This window comes from Cryptomeria japonica, chromosome 7, assembly GCF_030272615.1.
Source record: "Cryptomeria japonica chromosome 7, Sugi_1.0, whole genome shotgun sequence".
In the NCBI taxonomy this organism is placed as follows: domain Eukaryota; kingdom Viridiplantae; phylum Streptophyta; class Pinopsida; order Cupressales; family Cupressaceae; genus Cryptomeria; species Cryptomeria japonica.
The window spans coordinates 298,861,518-298,875,053 of NC_081411.1; the positions used below are offsets into that span (position 1 = coordinate 298,861,518).

The 13,536-nt window shown below is 35.7% G+C and overlaps 1 protein-coding gene across 6 annotated transcripts; it reads right to left on the minus strand.

Annotated features, from left to right (window-relative positions):
• Nucleotides 1-598: 598 nt before the first annotated feature.
• LOC131076398 (calcium-transporting ATPase, endoplasmic reticulum-type) lies at nucleotides 599-12,956 on the minus strand. 6 transcript variants are annotated; one of them, XM_058013552.2, is made up of 10 exons: nucleotides 12,688-12,859; nucleotides 10,889-10,977; nucleotides 7,973-9,392; nucleotides 7,559-7,664; nucleotides 7,302-7,423; nucleotides 4,863-5,141; nucleotides 4,301-4,684; nucleotides 2,000-2,109; nucleotides 1,631-1,859; nucleotides 599-1,522 (listed from the first exon to the last, which is right to left on the minus strand). In XM_058013552.2, the coding sequence occupies exons 3-10, from the start codon at nucleotides 9,344-9,346 to the stop codon at nucleotides 959-961; spliced, it is 3,168 nt and encodes a 1,055-aa protein (XP_057869535.2). In that variant the 5' UTR covers nucleotides 9,347-9,392; nucleotides 10,889-10,977; nucleotides 12,688-12,859; the 3' UTR covers nucleotides 599-958. The 6 variants fall into 6 exon arrangements, with proteins under 6 accessions (XP_057869535.2, XP_057869536.2, XP_059064008.1 ...); XM_058013553.2 differs by lacking the exons at nucleotides 10,889-10,977; nucleotides 12,688-12,859 and adding an exon at nucleotides 12,883-12,956; XM_059208025.1 differs by lacking the exons at nucleotides 10,889-10,977; nucleotides 12,688-12,859 and adding an exon at nucleotides 12,493-12,637 and having other exon boundaries at nucleotides 7,559-7,649.
• Between the last annotated feature and the right edge of the window lie 580 nt (nucleotides 12,957-13,536).

A 13,536-nucleotide genomic window follows, 5' to 3' on the forward strand; every position in this document is an offset into this window, starting at 1 on the left:
AAACAATCTTGAAATTGGTTTTCCAATTTTGAAGAATGAATCTTGACATTGGTTTTTCAATTTTGAAGAATGAATTCTCTTTGAGGAAAAAGAGGAGAGGAAATGGAGATTTAACTTAGTTAGAGAAAGACACTCAAAGAATAAGGGAAACTCAAATTAAATTTTATAAAGAGAGATCAAGTGAACAATTTTTTGAAGGTATGCCATAATTTTTTTCATTTATATTATTGTTACTCATTTTTCTTTTGTAATTTTTAATCTAAATTAGGCCATGAAAATTTGTATCACAACTATATATATTAAATTTCAATTTTGGTTGAAGACAAGAACACTACAAATTTGGCTCCCTATCTTTGACTACATGAGTAGGGCCAATATTTTCACTTAAAATTGCTAGGTATAGTGTACAAATTTAACAAATTAAAAGAAAATAAAACCAGCATTCAAGACCAATATGTTTTAAGCATATTCTTAATTCTCTTTGAACATCTTTCCTTTCAAAAATTTGCCAAAAACAAAATAAGACCCATTCACTTGATTCAACACAAAGGTTTTACATTTAAATATATGATAAACATATACACTTTCATTACAAAAATTCACCTTTAAAAGCTTCCTTATTATATACAAAACAACTGATACAACATCATTTACCTTCCAAATGTCACCAACTAGAAATCCACTAGTAACCCATGGCTTGAATGAACATATATACATTACAACCATTTACCTCTGAACCCTTCCTAATTATGTACAAGGACAACTAATACATCATTCTTTCCCTTTCCAAAGTCACCTTATTTTTACTAGAAACCCATGTATAACCATGGATTTGGTTTCCTCTTATTTATTATCGAAGTAAATACAAAACTCTAGTGGACAAATTTATGGTGGACAGGGCATGCCTTACAGCCAGAGAAGAGCTTAAATAAGCAGTCTACGTGTGTTGCCTGGTTTGTTAAACAGTTTTATACTTCTGATGTCCTCTTGACATTCTCCTTCCAATTAATTTCAGAACTTCATCGACCAGTATCACTGGAAATGAAACTACTATAACTAAACACCACTCATTAAAGCTCAAGGGTACAGTTCCAAAAACGTTGGCCAGAAACGGGACATAAACGATCAAAGCATGGAGTCCAAAAGAAACGGACATCGCCAACATTAGCCAAGGATTTATCCATGGTGGCATGGAGAGCAGACTGTTATCCTCAGACAGAGCATTAAGTGAGTTGAACAACTCAATGGCCACTAGTACAGAGAGAGAAAGAGTTGTTGCTTTTGCTTTTCCATGTGAAAAATAATCACAAGGATTGGAATCAAATGAAAATATTCTCCCACCAGCTGAAAACGGTGAAACCCTAAAGCCTTCCCAAGATGAGCATTCACCCCATGAGGTAAGCTGTGAAAATGTTACCAATGTGTGACCATCTGCAGATAAATCTATCCCTAGAAATGAATCACGTGTGAACCACACAGCAAATATACCAACTGTTGCACACCCCACATATACTCCAATAACCTGCATTCAGTGGAGAATTGGAAATGATTAAAAATTATTTCAAAGCTCTATTTTAAATCCAAAGTCAATAACTAGAAATCAGTGGCGTAGCAATAGAAAATTTAATACCAGGTAGCGGAAAAACACCCAGGTACTAATTAGGGCATCATTACTTTTTCGAGGTGGTTTTTGCATAATATCTATGTCAGAAGGATTAAAACCAAGAGCCGTTGCAGGAGGACCATCTGTGACCAAATTTACCCACAGAAGCTGCACCGGTATCAAACCATCAGGCATGCCTAATGCAGCAGTTATAAATATAGAAGCTACTTCACCCATGTTCGATGATATCATGTACCTGCAGAAAGTATATCAAATAAGAGGTATGGATACATCTCTCCATTATTCCTAAACTATAATGACTATGAAGTATGAACCCAGTATATTTCCCTTTTCAAAATTCATCTCATATTTGTAGCCAAAAACAGAGATGCCTACCTTATAAAAGCTTTCATGTTATTGTAAATTGAACGGCCTTCTGAAACAGCAGCAACAATAGTGCTGAAATTATCATCAGCCAAGACCATATCTGATGCTTCCTTGGCAACCTGAAATACAGTGAAAATGTTGAATATATGATTACAAAATAAACAATACAAAGAAGCGCATTCATATATTTATTCAGTACCCTAAGCAAATATAGTATATTATACAATCATAAGCCAAATAATAATAATATAAAGGGAAGAACAAGGCTGATGGCGGCCAAAAACCAACAAGAAACTTTTGTCCAAATCACATTGTTGGTTGACTAAACAACCTTTGTGCCTTGGACCTTAAAATGCTAGTGCTTAAGGGAATATGGTCTCCGATTTGGATATTGAATTGTAAAAGTGTCAAGCTCCGTCACTAAAGTGATGGTTGATTCAAACCAACACTGTTAATGAACACTAACAGCTATGGCCATTAGAAGATGTATGAAGCCCTAATTAGACACAGAATGCAAAAGTGTCAAGCTCTAACATCAAAGTGATCATTGATAATGCTAACAGCTATAGCCATTAGAATATCTAATCCATTCAAATACAGTTTATAAAAAGCACTAAAACTGTGGCTTAAATATCATCTGTTATATTCAAAAGATCTATTCATTTTAATAGCATATAGCTAATGGCCATTATAATATTTGATAAAATCAAAAGCCCTAATCCACGCAATATACAAACACTACTAACAGAAATTTAAAGACTATCACTGATATTCAGTGTTCCACAGGGACGCGTCCCCCCCCTTTTTGGGCACGTCCCCCTGTCAGAAACGTCTCAGGGACGGGGGGACAGGGACGCAACGTCCCCCGCCGTCCCGCCACCACCACCCAAGCGCCGCCGGGACGCGGAGACGTCTGGGCATCTCCCTGTCTCGCAAGGGACCTGGAGACACCCAGGCGTCTCCCGTGTTCCCACATCAAAGCTAACCAAAAAAAGCAGTTTTTAAAAAACATGTGACTTTTTTTTGGGGGGGGGTTAAGGGGTAACCCTAATTGGACGTGGGCCAATACAAAAATAACACCTGACGCCTTTAGAAAGTAATAAAAGTATTTTTGGCCTCGCAGGGCGCTGCCCCTCGATCCCACCCTGTATCGCGACAGGGAACGCGCAAGGGGCGCTGCCCCTTGACCCCAACTTGGGGGCGCTGCCCCCAAACCCCCATTGAAAAATATAGGGGGAAACCGCGCCGATAGAAGTAGGGAAAATTTAACCTCCGAGTCTGATTAGGCTCCAATCTCCATATAATAACACAATTAGCATTGAAGAAATCTTGGTATTTAGATTTAGTATTTCAAATTTCCTATAGTCTCATTTGAAATGTAATTCTTATACTGTAATACTGTCATACATCTTTTCAAAACTAGTTTTTCAAGTACTATATGTATATGTATAACTATATCAGCACCACCACCCCGCCACCCCCCCGCCGCCGTCCCCAAACTTAGGCCCTTGGTCTCCCGTCCCGGAAACGCGTCCCCCTGTCCCCCCGTCCCCAACGCCCATGGAACACTGCTGATATTCGAAAGGTCTGTTAATCAATTTAGCTTGGGCATATGTATTCGCAAAGGCTGAAAAATTTGACCAAGCTACTGCTAATGGTCAGACGCTATCAATCAAGTATATTTGTTTTAGGCTTTTAGAATATAAAAGCAATACAACTGCGTGTGCTGTAAAATCCATTTACTTCTTAGGGATTTATACATTACAATTGATTTGAGCCCATTGTTTTCATCTAGCTCGTCAGTATTTGGGAACCTTATTAAGGACCAGTATTTGACAAACTAGTTTATGAAAATTCTAAACAAACTATAAAATGGTCTTAATTTATATGCCTCTATATAATTAGGATTGGACATCTAGTATTCAACATCAGATCTGTTCTCCAGGAAGCCAATTGCAAAAGAAAAAACGTGAGGATGACAAGCACCAATGCGTACACAATAACCATTTCATTCTACAATTAAAAACATATCTACTAGGAAAGACTAGAATGGAGATGGCCGAATTTATGAGCATATATAGAAAGATGAAAGCAAGTATTAGTTCTCACATGTCAGAATAATCCTGATAGGATTCAATTATGAGAATTATCTTTAATCATTCTGCCATGTGATGGGAAAATTAATAATCTTACTGGTACAAAGCAAGTTTTTGCATTCCTTCCAAATAAAATAGAAATAATTATGAAAGCAAAAGAAAAAAACAGTAAAAAATGAAGGAAAGAATTTCAAAAGAGAGAAGTCCAATATACCTCTGTACCAGCAATTCCCATGGAAATTCCAATATCTGCAAGCTTTAATGCAGGTGCATCATTAACACCATCTCCAGTCATCGCTACAACCTGGCCAGTTTCTTTAAGCATGCGAACAATATCCTGCTTATGCCTAGGTTCTGCTCGAGAGAATACACGACCACCAGGCTTTGCCAAAACTTCACGGCACTTTATCAAGGGAAGTTCCATAAATTCTTTTCCAGTAAAACTTTTCCCATTAAGATTCTCTCCTTCATAAAATATACCAATATCCCGGCATATGGCTTCTGCTGTGAACTTGTTATCACCAGTAATCACCATTACTTGAATACCTGCTTCTCTACAATCTTTTATTGCTTCATGCACTTCTTCACGAGGAGAATCCTGTCAATTTGGAATATTCATGATACTGAATTAAATGACAGTAAAAGTCCATGGAAAAGGAAAATGTGAAATGTCTGTGATAGAAATTTTTTCAAACAGCATACTAATTCAAAATTAAAAGAAAACAAAGGCAGAGGACAAGATAGACAAGCATATCTTTAAAAGTGGCAGAACTTACTCTCAATCCGATGAGACCACTAAAGATTAAATTGTTCTCTATCTGAGGATAATTAGCAGGGTCCAACAATTTCATATGAGCAGGATGATTCTCTCCATCATAATCATTAAACTGTCCCAAGTCTTCCTTGTATGCAAGGCCTAAACAGCGCAAAGCCTTCGAACTCATTTGGTGAAGCTTCATCAAGAGTAATTCCCTGGATGCATCATCCACTTCAACTATGGTTCCATCTGCTAATTGCAGAAAAGCACTTCTTTCTAAAACATTTTCCACAGCACCCTGCACAAAAAACTAGACATTAATATCACCAAACACATGCATTCAAAATTTGAAAGTAATATGCCAGTAAGAACACAAATCACGAAATGCTGCTAAGTCCAAAGCAAACTCCCTTCTAGCATCCATGGTCTCCATGGCCTTCATAAGCAAGTACTGTGAGATGCAAATATCTAAATACTGATTTCCATGTCCATACGAATCCCTAGTCTATCCAATATAAACCTATACACCTACATCTATATAGGAAATATTGCACGAAAGAGTCTAGCAGATATATGTGACTCAGTTTCTAGTCACAATAAAATAACAAACCAGAGGTACTGATTAATTAGATGTCCCATCATTTACAACAATCATAGTGACCTATCTCATCCTTTACCAGAATCACAGCGGCCTTATGTCATAAACAAGTAGACATAATGGAAGAAGTAAAGTGCTGAAAACTGAGACCTATATGAAAAAGATCATACAACTTTGATACATCAACAAAGCTAACAAGTACAACAATAGACTATATCTATTTCACAGTTATCTAAATACAACTTCAATGGTTCCCTCTAAACCCATTGTCATGGACTGCATTGTATACCAACTCATGTCTTATGGTCTACAGTGTCATACAACCTCCCTTAGCAGTCCACAGTACTTCCAAGATAACCATTCCATCTTCGCCAGATACTGCCCAAATATCCATTGGTACCGAGGATCCTGGACAGATCAGGTATGATGCCATTCAAGCATATGTCGAACTTTATAGTCTTCATTTTTATCTTTGTCAAGATTCTAGATATTTGGATTCCAAACTCCAAAGGCCAAATCACAACATTTGGTGCTGCCAAGTGCTGACAATGTTGTGGCCTTACTCCAGAGGAGTAGAGCCCCAGCTATGACTCGATCCAAGCTTGAACACATTTTCTACAGTGCAACTTAACCGTTGGAAGTTTAAGAATCACGTGTAGAAGAGAAACCATTTCATCTTCAATAATGGTTCCTTACTCTTCAGTTTTATAACATTATGTATACATATCTAGATAGTTATCAACAGAGATTAGAGGACAGCCAAAGCAAGTGAAAGATAGACAACCATACATATCACTTGAGAGTATGCCAACAAAATGCACATAATAATAAAGTTTTTCTCCCTCTATTTGCTAGGATAAGGTGACATTAATCTTGCAATCCTAATCCATTCATATGTCTCCATGTTCTTTGGAGATTGTTCCCTGGAATGTGAGAAAAATATTAAATATTTGTACTTTATGGCTATTTGTAATTGCATTTTCAAGAGGTGATAAATATAAATCAAAATGGATAAAATACACTCCTCATGTCCATAATGAGACATGAAGGGTCATGCATAAGGAGACCAAGTTTAGGAGGAGAAACTGTGTCCATTTGGGGATCTGAATAGTCACCGCAAGCTGCAGAGCACTCAGAATGTGTAAAGACTTAGTGGCTTTGGGTTTGGTGCCCATGAGGAGTCACTTGAAGAGTTACTTATTATTTTATTATGTCTATTCGCTATTCATTATCCAAAGCATGGTTTTTGCAAGTGGTTTTGGTTCCTTGTTTTGGAAAAACAGCACTGGTTTTTCCTCTCCCATTTGGCTATAAGTTGGAGCCAAGGCATAGTTGTTTAATCATCAGTTGGTCATTGTTTCCAAGTAGTTCTGGGATCATTTGGAGAAGTGTAGTGAAGTGTATCATTGTGGTGTTCTCTCTTTTGAAGAATAATAATATTCTTGCCCTCATTCTCTGGTGAAGTTTTTTCCCAAAAATATTTCTCCATGTAAATCTGGTGTCTCTTTTGGTATGGTTGATTTAAAGATTTTATATTTATGTTGAATTTCAGATTAGTTTCAGATTTGGTAATCTTTTCAAATTTGTAATCACATAAGAAAGTTAATATTGCAAGTCTAACATTGTCTCTGCATATAACACATCTAAGTTCTAAGAGTGTTGGCCCTATTGTCTAGGATGAGGATCACCAAAGTAACTGAATAAAGAGTCATATATTTTGATGCACCAATCAAAGCTGACAATTGTAAATAGAGAACATCTGTTTTATGTGGTTCAAGTGATGACTAAATTAACTAGATAAAGAGTGTCTGATATAGAATTCAGAGCCTTAAAAAATAATATTTTTAATCAGATACAAACCTTCACTAGGAGGCGATTCTGTCCAGAAAGATCCCTAACAATAACACCCATAGATTTCCGGATTCTATCGAACTCCAGTAAAGCCAACCTCTTTAACTTTTCTATCAACTGATCACAGTAAACTACATTAAAGCAAAGACAGTGAGTCAAGAAAGTAGAGAAAGCACATAGAATATAGATATTGCAAGATATCACTGAGACATGACTAACAATAAATAAGCTGATGGATGATAGCAGTATTGAGCATAGGCACCCACCTAATTTTACCATGCCATTCTCAATGGTATAATTGGCAATATGATTTCCATTGTTACGAGCACTCGTGGCCTTCGAACCTGAGATTCCCATCTTTTCAACGAAAACCTTCAGAGGATAGCAGATGGACAGCTATAGTATTATAAACAATGCATAAAAATCAGAAGTAAACTTTACATTAGAAATTCCGTTTTTTTCCTATTAATAGTAGGATGATTTTATGCCCTAGATGTAAACTCGAGGGTGTCTAATCTTTATGTATTTTTCTCCTCCTGGGTTCCTTTGTTGTTGTTAACAAGCTTGAAATTTTATTTTATCTACTGATGCTCCACCTATTATTCTGTCTGAATTGATTCATGACCTAATTATCTGTCATTTATACATGATAAACCACAAAAAAAGGAAGTCAAGCTAACTTTCAGAGCTGCTTCAGTAGGCATTCCAGTGGCATGGAACTGGTGACCTTGACAGGAAATTCCTGCATCATTGCAAATTGCAGCAATTTCTGCTAGAGTTTCCAGATTTGCATTCATATGTTCAGGCCAATCTGGGATACTCCCATCAGTGGGGTTATATGTTGTTCCTTCCACATGAAATTCTTGAATTGAACTCACAGTGTGACCTAAGGTTACAAATTGAGTAACCGACATCTGATTTGTTGTAAGTGTGCCTGTCTTGTCAGAGCAAATCACTGTTGTACAACCCAATGTCTCAACACTAGGAAGCTTGCGCACAATGGCATTCATTCGTGCCATCTTTCGAGTCCCAAGGGCCAAGCAAGTAGTAATGACAGCAGGTAATCCTTCAGGTATAGCAGCAACAGCCAAAGCAACAGCAACCTTGATATAATAGGTACACTTCCCAAATGAGAACCTAATATTCTTTGGCCAGCCATCAACAACATCCCACGAGAGGAAATTTTTATAGCTGATGATCCACACTAGAAGACAAACAAATCCAATGCCTTTTGTCAAACTTTCTCCAAATTCATGTAGTTTCTTTTTCAAAGGTGTGTCATCGTCTTCTAAGGCAGCTTCCTGGATTTGTACTTGAATTTGTCCTACTTCAGTAGACATTCCAATGCTAACAACAATGCAAGTACAGCAGCCATTGACAACAGTGGTTCCTGCAAAAACCATACAATTCTTAGCCTGCAATTCGCAATCATCCATAAGAACTTTTTTTGTGCTTTTAGTAACAGGATTGCTTTCTCCAGTGAGAGAACTCTGTTCCATCCTCAAGGTTGATGTCTTCAGGGATGCAATTCGCATGTCTGCAGGAACCTTGTCTCCCACCCCAAGTTCAACTATATCCCCAGGAACAAGTTCTCGAGCTGGAATATGTGGAATAATAGATCCATCTCTCAAGACCTTTGCTTGTTCAGATTGCATTTCTTTGAGGGCTTCTAAAGCTTTCTCAGCATTAGTCTCCTGCCATACTCCTACACTGGCATTGAGCATAAGAATTAAGAGAATTACCAAAGGCTCCACATAGGCTGTCATACCTCCCTCCCCAATCTCATTTTTATCCAAGTAGGCAAGAATAAATGAAATTAAAGCTGCCCCCAACAGTATATGAACCAGTCTATCAGCAAATTGTTCTAGAAAAAGCTTCCACAAAGTTTTCCCACTTTCTTTCTGAAGCTCATTCCACCCATATCTTTGTCGGCGTTTCTCAACTTCCTGAAGGTTTAATCCCTTTTCTAAACTGACATCATATTCTTCCAAGCATTCTTCCACTGTTCTGGACCAAGCACAGAATGACTTTTCCTCCATGGATCCCAAGTGCATAACCAGCAAATCGAATAACTTGTGAGCAATCAGCAAACCAAAGAATCTGAAATAAAATAGTTTTGTTTACCATTAAGAGACAGTACGAGGCATTCTAAAGTCAATCTACTCTCAAAACAACTTTTAAATCACAAATAGGAATTGAAGAATACCCTTCAATTAATAAATAAATGACAAGCAAGTCTACAACGAGAAAAAAACCAGTCCACTGTAAAAAAAACATTCTCTCGTAAACAAGAATTTTAGAATCTCTTCAACCAATAATTTCTTTTTGGAAGGACATGAAACACAGTTCTACAGGGGAAAAACAACTGCAAATTTGCATCTACAACAACCACTCTACTACTGTTCCAATTCAAAAGTCATCCGATGAGGACTGTCCTTGCCTGAAATAAATGCAATTTGAAAAGCCCTGTTATATATGATTACAATTTAGACAAGGAATTCCAATTAACAAAGGCCATGACTTTCATACCATCATTACAACTTAAACAAGCAGCTAACAGGTTCAGTACCAACACACATCAATTCAAACTGCAAATTATTTCACAAACATAGAGAAACACTTCAGCAAAGGATATGTGACAACTGACAAGTTGTATGTAGAATAAAATTGTTTCAAAACAAGAAGTTTGAAAGGTGGAAACCCTCCAATAATTGGTTTCATTAGATGCAATTTGACAATGCATCTGCTAACATCACTACAATTTACATCAAAATAATTCAATTAAATATATCATTAAACATAGGGAGCTGAACATCCAAACAATTTAGTTTTGTTAGATGTAAATTTAAAATGCTTCTCCCAACACCATTGCAATTTATATCAAAGAATAAATCATTAAACAATAAGCAGATAATGGCTACAGGAACCAACAGGGCATCAAATTCAAATTGCGAAAGATATTCCACCATTACAAAACTCCAAGTTATAGTGTACTGTTGTACGGTAAGAAATGACTAGTTATAGTGTACTGCTGTACAGTAAGAAACTCCAAGTTGTTCAAAAAATGACAAGCCCTCAACAAATAAAAATAATAAAACTCCCTCTTAAAAAGTTTTAAAAACTTCAGTACAACGAAGTATCAATTTCACCATTACAAAGAAAATTGCTTACCGTTAACAAATCCTTCAAAATATGATTCATCAAGAAAATATTGTTCCTTAATTTGGTCCTTGAACATTTATACTCGCTTAGGCTGTGACATGAACGTTACCTTTTGACACCCAAGAATGTATCTTTTAGATTCAACAAACAGAAATGATACTTTCAAAGCTAGAATAGACCTGTATAAATCCAATCTGATTTGCAACAATAAACACGTGCCACACTCACCATGGATAACTCACTTCCCTAGACTGTAATGAGGGAAAGACCCCAAACACATCCCAACAAACAAAAAGTTATATCACGAGAAAAGATTTCACGAGATACAGCTCCACTCCAACGTTATTCCCCTAACCTTCCATAATGTGGGTGTGGTTAAGTACCCCACACACACATTGAAGACAATTCTATAAATAAGGTTAGAAGACACATACCCCTTTCCATTCAATACAGTTATACTGTTATTATTCCTATAATCTTTGTGTTGTCATCTTCATTGCTTCTGGGTTACATCCCACAGAGCCTGAAAATAGAGATGTGAAAAGGGTTATGGGCATAACCTAATCAAATTCTCATATCTTAAGTGTGGATGATTTTTCCTCGACGTTTGCTCTACTTTTCAAACAAATAGCACTTCTGTATAACTGCTCTAAATCTTGATATGTAAATTTATATTTCCACCAAATCTCAATCTAAGCAAGACCATTATTTCATAAAAGCAAACAAAATTCAAATTTACAATAAGAACCAAATATTTATAGAAAATATACAGAACGAAACACCATCAATGTTTTATTGATTTCCACCAAATCCAAAACCACTGAAAATTTTCAAATTACACCCTGTCATCAATTACATCATAAAAACACCAATATTGGCATAGTGTGATGGTCATGTTGTGGTGGTGTTGTTCTTACCATTGGAGTTTTCTTGTTGAATGTTTAAATTGGGGATGAGGTCCCCTGTTTGTGACCTCACTGGTTTTAGAAAAATTACATCAAGAAAGCAGGCAGACTTCAAATTCACAAAAGCATTTGGTTGGTTACCCTAAATCGCAGGGCCTAAATTTGACACTCACCCATTCCTGCCAAACAGTTATTTTAGTGACACTTATTTATTCAAAGTTGCTCTTTAAATACTAAGACATATATATCTCACCTTTCATGCAATATAATCTATTTAAAATATATATCTCACCTTTCATGTGATATATCATATAATCTATTTAAAATATGGGTATATCTTTAAAAAAAAAGTCTAAATACAGTTATATAGCCATCAAATTTAGACAATATCTGCAAGCCAAAAATTTAAAATTTGAAAAATAGCTCATATAACTAATCAAATTTAAACTTCAAAAAATCCTAATTGTTTCCATCACCTTATTTTAAAAAAAACATATACATAAAAGTTTATCCAAAATGTCCCCTATCATGTGATACAATCTTTACTCAAATATCTATATACCCAAAAGTTTAAAGGAAAAGAAAAAGGAAAGTTCATGTGGCTACTCAAATTTAAGTCCTAATCATTCCCATTATATCATGCAAGCAACCACAACCAAATTTGAAATTACCAAATTTGACAGTAAATTTCAAATTGTTATCCCAAAACAAAAATCACCGAACGCAATCAATATATAGATAGTTAAAAATAATACCAATTGGAATGAGCTCTAGTGAAGAGCCACCATGGTTTCAAAGCAAAAACCCCAGAAGGATATCCCAAAACATCCGACTCGGGCATTTGAATATAGCGTCAACCCCAAATTCAACAAAATCATCTAAAGTTTCACAAACCCACTATGCTCAATCCAGAATGACATAACTCCTGTAAGTGTGGTCTAATGACAATTTGTGGACGACGGACTTAAATTAGCTCTAAATCATCAAGGTTCGAAACCACACACTGGAAGCTACCAAATTTCAAAGAATAAGTACGCAAATGACTTCTATGTAGGCAACATTCCAAAAAGAAAACAAAAATTCAAAATCCTGTACTGCAGGAAAACTTTCACAAAGAGTAACAAATACAGTACCGAAATCTTTTTCTTTGTTTTACCCCAAAACAAAAAGGAGCTGCCATCTCTGTCAGTAAAAACCTAATAACTACGAAGAACTACAAAATAGAAAAACTGACGGGTAGTGGGAACCCATCAATCAATCGGCAGTTACATTTAAATGCCAACTAAATACTGCAGCAAACATGCAACACAAAATTCAAAAGGATTTACCTGAAACTTTGCCGTCGTAAAGCATACGAATATCATAAAAGTTGCAGAAAGCAAAACTAACTGTCTCTTTTACACCACTCGCATTTCTTTCGCACTCTATGTCCAATCCATTGCTAAAGTAATAATGATTTATAGTGGGCAGAGCAGAAGACCCGCAAAAAATGCGAATCCAAAGCAAAAGATTAGACCACTCACCACTGGGTTCCTTCGCGCCACCTTCCTTCGCTAAGCATCATGACGCAAAATGCTTTCTTTTGCATGCTTTTGTAAGGATTTGAGGGAAATGATTTTTTATTCAGCGAAAAGTATACTTTGGAATTTGTCCAGAAAGTTCAGCGGGCACAATTTAAACATAAATTTTATTTTTTAAGTTTAAGAATATTTAAAATATTATTATTTAATAATTAAGTTTTTTAATATTTTTTCAAAGGTAAGATTCTTGAAAGTAGAAAACAAAGATTAAGTACATTCTTCATGTTGAAGATTATTTTTAGTGGATGGAAAATATTTTGTTAAGTTAAATGTTGAAGGAAAAATATTTTTGAATTAGCTACAATAATTTTCAAATTAATAGACTTTTTTGTTTTGACATTCATGAAACTTCAAAGAAAATGTGTGTATTGCATTTATACATTAATTTATTCATTATCTTATTTTTTATCATATATTTAAAATAAGTTTATTTTCGTTTTATTTGCATAGGTGTTATTTTATATGGATGTATTTTTACTTCAAGCCATAGAATTATAGATCAGGGGCTGGTTTTAAGTAGTGATTAGCAATACTTTTTTTTAAATTAATGGACTTTTTTGTTTCAACTTTCATGAAACTTCAAAGAAAGTGTGTGTA

Coding starts and splice junctions, on each gene's coding strand:
- LOC131076398 (XM_058013551.2), bottom strand. CDS start 12,539: ATGGCAGCTCCTTTTTGTTTTGGGGTAAAACAAAGAAAAAGATTTCG. Junction 2,110..4,300: donor TGGGAATTGCTGGTACAGAG/GTATATTGGACT, acceptor ACTGTATTTCAG/GTTGCCAAGGAAGCATCAGA. Junction 1,523..1,630: donor GGGTGTTTTTCCGCTACCTG/GTATTAAATTTT, acceptor CACTGAATGCAG/GTTATTGGAGTATATGTGGG.